This window comes from Moschus berezovskii, chromosome 12 (genome assembly GCF_049115385.1).
Source record: "Moschus berezovskii isolate FMDL1 chromosome 12, NW_MosBer_1.0, whole genome shotgun sequence".
Lineage (NCBI taxonomy): Eukaryota > Metazoa > Chordata > Mammalia > Artiodactyla > Moschidae > Moschus > Moschus berezovskii.
The window spans coordinates 88,161,778-88,171,236 of record NC_142471.1 but is presented as its reverse complement, the minus strand read 5'-3'; the positions used below and the strand labels follow the sequence as shown (position 1 = coordinate 88,171,236).

The 9,459-nt window shown below is 49.3% G+C and overlaps 1 protein-coding gene across 1 annotated transcript in view; it reads right to left on the bottom strand.

Annotated features, from left to right (window-relative positions):
• Positions 1–729: 729 nt before the first annotated feature.
• HTRA1 (HtrA serine peptidase 1) overlaps positions 730–9,459 on the bottom strand; it is a 59,177-nt gene continuing 50,447 nt past the window's right edge. The window contains exons 4-9 of the mRNA XM_055424475.2: positions 9,020–9,214; positions 7,979–8,011; positions 6,292–6,406; positions 5,602–5,659; positions 2,857–2,952; positions 730–1,443 (exon numbers count right to left, since the gene is read on the bottom strand). Coding sequence (XP_055280450.2) covers positions 1,275–1,443; positions 2,857–2,952; positions 5,602–5,659; positions 6,292–6,406; positions 7,979–8,011; positions 9,020–9,214 — 666 coding nt within the window. The 3' untranslated portion in view covers positions 730–1,274. The remainder of the gene's footprint in view (positions 1,444–2,856; positions 2,953–5,601; positions 5,660–6,291; positions 6,407–7,978; positions 8,012–9,019; positions 9,215–9,459) is intronic.

Sequence of the window (9,459 nt, the reverse complement as noted above, 5' to 3'; positions counted from 1 at the left end):
ACCCTTAGAAAGCCTTCACCCTCTGCTCCGGTTGTAAACAGCCCCCTCTGTGATGTGTGCAGGCACTCAGGTCTGTGCAAATTCCCAAGCTCAAGTTTTCCTGGGTCCAGCTTCCCAAACTCCTGGAAGCTTTCATGGAGATAAAGGGGCCCACAGCTGCTTGAGGCTGTGTCTGTTCTAGGACAAGTCAGGGGAGCCCTGCTCCAAACCCCCCTCCCCAAGATTTAAGGTTCTATTTCAGAGCCCATGACAGCTGGAATCCGCTTCAGCCTGTGCTTTCTAAAGACTCAGGACTGCTCTCAGGTCGCATCCTGGTCTCCTGAACCATCTCCCTTTCAGAAAGAGACCTAGTCTCTCAGCGGAAGCTCTGAGGTTCTGCTCTGCACTCACCCCTCTACCTCGGCCTATGCCTCGCCTGGCACAGACCAGAGGCCCAGGGACTCTTTGCTGACTGACTGCATGATATGTGGGGTTGACAGCCTCTTTTTAGTTTGAAAAGCCCCAGATGCAAGGGCAACTGACTTCAAGCCTCTTTCAGGGACCCAGCGTGACCGGGCACAGTGTTCCCAGCACTCATGAACCCCCAGGGTGACTCTGAAATAACTGGTGAGACCTCGAGCTCGACCCTCACAGACAGCATGGTTTAAAGAGCAGGCTGTTGACATGATAATCGATTCAAAGAGACAGTAGCCAGTTGTTCCCGGGAAAGAAGGACGCCAGGACGCAAAGTATGAACAAGTATTTTAATAACTCAAACTCCAAATCACTGTGCTCCCAGTTCTGAAGAGATTCCTAAAAGAGGCAACTGTGGCCATTCCGGAGGCCAGCACTCACCCTCCCGTTGTCTCGGCATCTCCCTCCTCTGGGTGCTGATTCGGAAGGAAGCATAAACACGCCCAGTACCATCCCGGCTCCCATGGGACCTTCCTCTTATCTATGCGTTACAGCAACAGCCTTAGCTGGACTAAGACGGTGACTCGGTTAAAGGAGAAGACAAATGCTGACAGTCCGAGCAGGGACGGTCCAAGCTGGCAAGAAAAAGCACACTGCGTACATAGGATACAGAAGGGAGAGCTTCTGCCTGCGGGTCTACGTTTTACATTGGCTTTTGCCTGCGAACTATCAAGAAAGGGTTCTGCTGGCCAGTGTTTCTGCGGAACAAGCAACATGGCAGTCAAGTCTTGGGCATCCGGTGCCAACAGTCCCAAAGTCACCGAGCATCGTCCACCGGAGAGTTCTCTGAGGGAAACATGGAGTCCAGCTCATGCCTCTGCCTATGGGTCAATTTCTTCGGGAATCACGGTGATCATAATGTCTTCGTTGCCCCGGCGGACAACCATGTTCAGGGTGCTTTCCTTCTTAATGACATCGCTGACGTCGTTGGCGGAGACCACCGACTGTCCATTGATGCTGATGATGACATCATTTTCCTTGAGCCCCCCACTGCAACACAAAGGGAAATGAGATTGCAATGTTTCCATTTCTCCTGGTGTAGCCGCCGGAAAGGTGAGCAACTTTACATCTACAGAGGCACAGTTTAGGACCTGAGAGCCCAGCGCTAACAGGGTGAGATGGTAGTTAACTTACGTGAGAATGGCTTAAACCACCAATGGGTTGCAGTATTGCCTTCTGAGGTTTTTAGGCCACATCAGCAATCGTGTCCATTGTAGAAACGTGTGCGAGCATTTGTATGATCTCATCACTGACTGACCCCAAAGGAAGTGAGGACACACCAGCGACCATGGTGGCCAGCTTGCTTGTCATGGGTATTACAACTCTGAGAGCAGTACCTACAGGTATGGTTCCACTGTGAGGCACCGCTTTGCCTTATTGCTGCTGTAACCTTAACTCTTGTGTGTGACAGCATCAAATAAGCTGATTCGCACCTTAGTGGTCTAGGACAGGGGTCAGCAAAGTTTTTTGGTAAATGGCCAGAGAGGATATATTTTAGTCTTTGCAGGCCAGATGGTCCCCATCACAACAACCCAACTCTGCCATGGGAGTCCAAAAGCCACCACAAACAATACATAATCTGCTAGGCATGGCTGTGCCCCGGTAAGATTTCATTTACATAATGCTAAAATTTGAATTTCGTATCATTTTTAAGTGTCCTAAAATACTATTGTTAATTAAATTATTTTGACAATTTAAAAATGCAAAATCTTTCTGTAAAGCAATTATCGTTCAATAAAAAATAAATTAATTTTAAAACAAAAAAAAATGGAAAATCTAATCTTAACCCCAAAGCAGGCAGCAGACCAGATCTGGTCCCTGGGAAACAGTTTGCTGGCCACTCCCTGGTCTAGCACTTTTCTGTGGATACTATGTCCACACAGTCTATGGGGTTGCAAAGAGTCTGACTCAACTGAGCGACTAACACTTTCACAGGTAATAAACCTGATTGTGGGTTGAGCAACTTCTTTCCATGTTACTTTGATGTTCCCTGTGCTATTTTTCTAGATGTGTGGATAAGTATGGCCTGACTGGTAACAGGCATAATTAGAGAAGGCCTCAGGAAGAGATGCCTCTAGCAGCCTAGGCCAGGATCACTGCCTAAGGTCTCAGAGACACTGCTCCTTCAGCGGTCTTTCCCCAGCCAGGTCTGTCCTGGAGACTCCTAACAAGTCCATCTGATTCCCTCCTGAAGAGGACATCTAGCCAGGAAGCACCCGTCTGCCGATGAGCCCTGAGCTGAGCCAGGTTGAAAGCCCTGACCAGCCGGATCGACACAGATGTTGGACCATTCTGTCAAGGGTCCTCACGGTCACCTGAGGTGAGACGAAAAGAACAGTCCCCTGCCCCCTACCTCCAGGAAACACACGATTATCAGGAAAACGGAGAAGAATTCTAACTCACGCTTCTGCGGGGGTATCAGGAATTACTTCAATGATATACGCTCCTGAAAGCACATCGGGGAAGTCTCGGTGGCGATCCTTCAACTCTTTGGCTTTGCTGCTTGGGAGAAAGAACACCTGGCTTAACCATTAAGAACAACGGGGCTCCCACAGGCCCTTTCCTCCATCCCTGATTCTAATGTCAAATTCCAATGTAAATAAATCAGGGGTTTTTTTTAATATTAAAGTTTCCTTTTTATTCTTAGTTTTTTATTTATTTGTCTGAGCCAGATCTTCGTTGTGGCATGCAGGATATTTAGTTGCACCATGTGGGATCCAGTCCCCTGATCAGGGATCAAACCTGGGCCCTTTACACTGGGAGTGCAAAGTCTTAGCCACTGGACCACTTCTCTGGTTTCTCTGAAGTGGTCCAGTGGTCCAAAGTGGAAGTGGTCCAGGGAAGCAGTCCAAAATCCCTGGAGGGGTCCAGGGAGTTTGATTCTGCTGCAAATTGCTTATTTCCTAGAGTCAAAGATTTACCGGATGACAGCAAGAGAAATGTTTTAGGATTGTCCTTTTTATTAATTAATTGAGAGTAGCTGCCACTTAAGAGGAGAAGGCAATAAGCAAGCCACTCCAGGACTCTTGCCTAGAAAATCCCATGGATGGAGGAGCCTGGTAGGCTGCAGTCCGTGGGGTCACTAAGGGTCGGACACGACTGAGCGACTTCACTTTCACTTTTCACTTTCACACATTGGAGAAGGAAATGGCAACCCACTCCAGTATTCTTGCCTGGAAAATCCCTGGGACGGGGGAGCCTGGTGGGCTTCCGTCTATGGGGTCACACAGAGTCGGACACGACTGAAGTGACTTAGCAGCAGCAGCCACTTAAGAGTCTGGCGTGCTGCAGTTCCAGATCACAAAGAGTCGGCCACACACACCCACCATGTAAGAAGTCAGGACAGTGTCGTGGCGGGCCTGCTTTGGAACCCCAGCTCTGCCCCTTCCTGGCTGTGTGATCTTGGGAAGTTGCCTAACCTCTCTGCCTTGCTTTTCTCACCTATTAAACAGGCGCAGTGCCACAAGGTTGTCATGAGAACCACATGATCTTATCTAGATGTAGCACCTGGCCCCGTGCCCGGCACTGAGCACACACTCAAAAAACAGTGGGTAGGCTCCCCATGGCTAGTGACCACTGCCATCACCCCTTCACCCCAGCTTTGACACGTATTAAAAATCGCTCAGTGCTCACCACACACCAACAAGCCTGCCCGGTTATCCTGATCCCAGAGAGGAGAAAATTGAGGCACTCAGGGCTCAAGTCATCCCAAGGTCACAAGCCAGGAAATAGTAGAGCTGGGACAGGAACCCAGGAAGCTGGACCCCCGGGGCCACATTCCTTCCCTTCCCTTCCCTGCATCCCCCAGGCTTCCATCTCTCAGAGTTCCAAGATAAGACCTGATGCACATTTCAGTCTTGGCAAGCCAGCTAAGAAAGGCACCATCATTTATCACACGTGTCTAAACTAATAGTTGTGTGATCACAATGAATTAATAGCCAGTTAATTACAGTAATTAAGATATTAGTGTTTATATCAACAGGTTCTGCTCTTTGCCGACTTTACTTCCAAGAGTTTCAACCAGGCCCTTAGGTACCAAGACGCCTACAATCACACCAGGTTTTTTCATCAAGGTTCAAACACCAGTATGTCATGCGTCTGGCAGCCACATACCACAACTTTCACCAGCTCAGGGAAAATAAGCCCATCAGTCATGCCGGCCTGCCTGGCATTCCAGGAGCCCCAGCCCACAGGCGGCAGGCTAAGGAAAGGCAGGGCGCTCTGGGGCACTGAGGGAGGGGCTTAAGGCACCCCTGGAATGTGGGTTTCAACAGACCAGGTGGGGAGAGGAAGGTGTGGAGGTAGAGGAGGCGGCGGGGTGGGGTGGGGGGGCAGCGATGACCAACACCCAGGCTCATCAGGCCTGCCTTCAAAGAAAAGCGTGGGTTCCCCTGGTGGCTCAGACGGTAAACCGTCTGCCTGCAATGCGGGAGACCTGGAATTCAGTTCACTTTCTTTTTCTTGCAATGAAAAGCAGAATCTTTCAGAAGGAAGGATCTGCTCAGAACCCCAGAAACAAACATGACGGATAAACCAACATGAAAGAAAGTGAAGCCGCTCAGTCGTGTCCGACTCTTTGCGACCCCCACGGACTGCAGCCCACCAGGCTCCTCAGTCCTTGGAAATTCTCCAGGAAAGAGTACTGGAGTGGGCTGCCATTTCCTCCTCCAGGGGATCTTCCCGACCCAGGGATGGAACCTGGGTCTCGCGCATTGCAGGCAGACGCTTTACCGTCTGAGCCCCCAGGGAAGCCCACGTGAGGCCAAGGTTAATGGCCACGCCTCTCTTTCCTCACGATACTTAACCAGAAACTGAGCTGTCCGGAGGCAGAATAAGGTTTCTCTTTTCGGGGTGCCCATGTGAGTCCTTTGAAGTTACTCTTTTAAATTTAAGACACAAGGACATCCCTGGTGGTCCAGGGGCTAGGACTCAAAGCTCCCAGTGCAGGGGGCCTGGGGTTCAATCCCTGCTCAGGGAACTAGATCCCACACGTGTTAACTAAGAGTTCATGCGTCACAACTAAAGATCCCACGTGCCACAACTGAGACCTGGCACAGCCACATAAAGTAAATATTTGAATTTTAAACAAACAAATAAGTATTTGAACTTAAATAACTGAATTTAAGACACAGAAGTCCTGTTACCAACCTGGGTGTGAGTGACATCATTCGGATGCCGATATACTTCTTCTTGGTGATGGCTTTGCCTGGTGGGACCACAGAAGGAAGCAGAAGGTCAGCCCAGCTGGCGGCTGTGCCGGGGACACCAGGAGCAGTGGGGTTCCATCCCCCCAGTTTGTCGTGTAAAGTGAGGGCCATACAGGGATGCTCTCAGCTTGTGGTTCAAATCCTGATTGGGACCATTGGGACCCTACCTGCCTCCTCTCTCCCCTAGGTAGAAGGTAAACAGTACACCTGACAGGGACCCTGTTGAGCTTCTAACCCCCAGCCTGACATTGAGCAGAAGAGTCACTAAACATTTGTGGACTGAATGAGCTCCCTGAATCTCAGTTTTCTCATCAGTAAAATGGGACTAAGTCCCACCTGATTAGGGAAAGGAATTAAATGACATAATGAATAATGCAGTGAAATGATGTACAGAAATCATCCAGGATCATGCCTGGTACATAACAGATTGAACCATATGAAACATGCATGATCATAGGTCAAGAAAAACAGTCAAACATCGATGACCTAATGACATGCATTCCTTTCCGTTCTTGATAGGAAATGTGTGGCCGACCTTCAGGGGGTCATTTTCCCTGCCTTCCAGTTTCTGAGGGGTAGCCAATCCCCAGGCCTAAAATCTCTTGTGGGCTGCCGGGGGCACTTGCTTTACCTTTGGCTTGTCGGTCATGGGATTCTGTTAGGAACTTTTTAATCTTATCAGATGGTATTGCAAAGGAGATTCCAGCTGTCACTTTCAGTGTGTTAATTCCAATCACTTCACCATCCTGAAAAGCAGAAGGCAAATAGCTTGCTGAATCCAGGAAGATTCACCTGAAGATATCCACCAAGAAAGAGTGGAGAATTCGCATGGAAGGAGTCTTGGAGCTTCTTCAGAGACATGATTGGGGTAGGAGGAACTGGACAGATGGGGCTTCTGGGTCGCAGAGTGAGAGGCCTGACTCGTGCACAGCATTAAGCTGAGCTGAACAATGGAAGAATCAGTACCCACTCGACTCAGGACTGAGTGATCAACACAATGAAAGCATAGCATCAGAAAGTTTCAAAATGTACAATTGCTCCTTGAGCAGGGAATACGTGTCCAAAAGCCCCAGAGTCTTACTATATATAGCACAGGGAACTCTACTCAATGCTCTGTGGCAGCTGGGACAGGAGGGAACTTTGGGGGGAGAATAGATACATGTGTATGTTTGGCTGAGTCCCTCTGCTGTCCACCTGAAACTATTACAGCATTGTTAATCAGCTGTACTCCAGGATAAAATAAAAGTTAAAAAAACAAAACAAAAAACCTCAGAGACCTTTAGGTGGCTATCCACACCTTCCTGCTTCTCCCGTTTCCAGGAATCTTAAGATTCCTCTGCTGACATCAGGTAGGAACCATCTAGCGCTCAGGGCAGACAGACTTCATCACCAGGAAAACAAACCCTCATCTCCAAGCAGCCTCGGGGCTCTGGGAGAGGCGGAATCTCATAATCGCATCTCATTTCCTCTGCTTGTTGCAAACTAGCTTTAAATCATGGAGGAAGCCAGTGTGTGTGCTTCGATTCAAGGTAAATTCGCAGTTTAGCGAACGCCACACCATAGGAAACCATCCTGGACTAACAGGCTCGCCTCGTGCCATCCAACCATTATTTTGAACACTATCCTTAAAGGTTGTCCAACTTGGGCTTAGAGGGGAAAACTGCCAGGAGTGGGTAAGTCACTCCTTGCACACGTCCCGTAGCACTGAGAATTCAGTCCCCGACTCTGAGGGACCATCCGGGAGGCACTGCCCTCCTGGGCTTTGCTAAGCAAGGCGGCTTAGATTTCATCACCTGTAAATGAGGGCTGGGATAGGGGACCCTGAGCTGCATCTTGCTCTGACGATATGATTCAAAGGCTTCCCTTTTCACGCTTAAATAAAATACAACCTTAGGTGACATCTTTGTGAGTGGGGTAACTCCTCATTCCAAGCCAGGTCTTAAGGGAGGCTCCTGGCCAAGACAAAGCCTGTGGATGAGCCAAGCCAGCTCCTTAGGCAGCTGGGGGGCAAGCCAGAACTGCTGACACCTTCAAAATAAAGACTGGCTCCTTTAACAGTCCTGGATCAGACCTGAATTCCAATGCCTTTACTTGTAACGTGGAGACACAAGCATGTCCGCTGGCACAGCATTTCCAATCCAAACACCAGCATGCCTTACTCTTTCCAGAAAAGATAAGAAGAGACATTTGCAAGGTACAGTATGGTCACAGATTTTAATTTGAAAGGATTAGATAATATGCTTTGGCAAGTTCATATCTGAAAAGAAATCAAAAGGGGAAAAAAAAACACACGTAGATAGATTTTTTGAAAGCCTTACCAGGTTTACTAATGGGCCTCCAGAGTTTCCATACTGAAAATAAGCAAAAATTAAAAGGTTATGAGTTTATATCATTACATGGTCCAATCTACCTCCCTGCCTGGCAGGCTCCTGAGTGCAAATTCTTTCCTGAGATTTCTTCCTGTCTACCTAATATTTTGCTGGCAAAATAAAGGACCTTAACAGTTTTCAGAGAGTGTTAAATGTACCATAAATGGGGTATTTATATATTGATATATGTATTTTTTTCCTCCAAAGCCCAGAGGCCAACAACAAATTCCCAAGACACCTAACACATCTTCCCTTTCTCGACAATAAGTTGGCTACCCACTTGCTCAATGTCGCAGTCTTTCAAATCTGCGCCATCCCCCTCCACATCTATGTGACCCCTACTTTGCTGCTGGGCCTGAAAATCCACATGGTTTGCTCTATTTCCATTACTTCATGCAGATCACAAGAAGGTTTGGGAATAAAGCCTACCAGAGGCAGCGAGTGCACAAAACACGCTGTGTTTCTTATTTATTAGACAGATGGAGGGGAAAATGCTTTTTGAGAAACGTCAATCCTAAAGGGAAACAGCTGAAGTGGAAAAATGTGACTTAAAATTAAGATTCCACCGATGAGATTGTGTGGGACAATCCCTGACCCCACTGGACATCGAATGGGTTGGCCTGGTGCTCAGACTGTCCCCCCCAAAGACAGAGGAAACACCTCCGGGGGCTGCAGAGCCTGTGCGAAGCTGAGCATCCCTCCTTCCACAAGGCTGCACAGGCAGCTCGACCCAGGGGTGGCTGACCCTGGGGCAGGGTAGCGGGGGGATGGAGAACTCCTCCGGGCTGCAGACTTGGGCAAATTTCAAGTGCCCATCACAGGAGTCCCTGGAGACTGCCAACAGGCTGAGGATCAGCCCTTCTGCCTTGTCTGCTTTAGGGGTTCAAAAGGACCCCATTGGAAGCACCATGAGGATCCTGACTCCACCCCGGTTCCTGAGCCCAGCCCAGCTTCCCAACTGCAGCCCGACTCTGCAGCAGACGGGCTCACGTTGATGATGGCGTCTGTCTGGATGTAGTCCATGTCTGAGTTCCGGAGCCCCAGTTCTTTGCCACCACGCTGGGTGGTGCTGACGATCCCCGTGGTGACTGTGTTTTGAAGGGAAAACGGGCTTCCAATGGCGACCACGAATTCTCCCGGCCGCAGCTCCGAGGAGCGACCAAGCAGTAGCACAGGCAGCTTTCCCTGGAAACACAAGGTTGGCGTTGCTGCGTTGGGTTAAGTGAACAAAACAGGTACACGCACGGATGTCACAGAATGCTGGGCACCAGGGGTCGCTCATATTCACTGGGCCTTGCAGGAAACCGAGGTCAGGCATGACCTCCCTTCCCAGCTGAGGACTAACGTCCCTCCCACCCAAGATAATCAGGGCAGGTCAAGTGCACAGCGCACACTGCTGCCGCAGGACAGGAAAGACGTGGGATGGATAC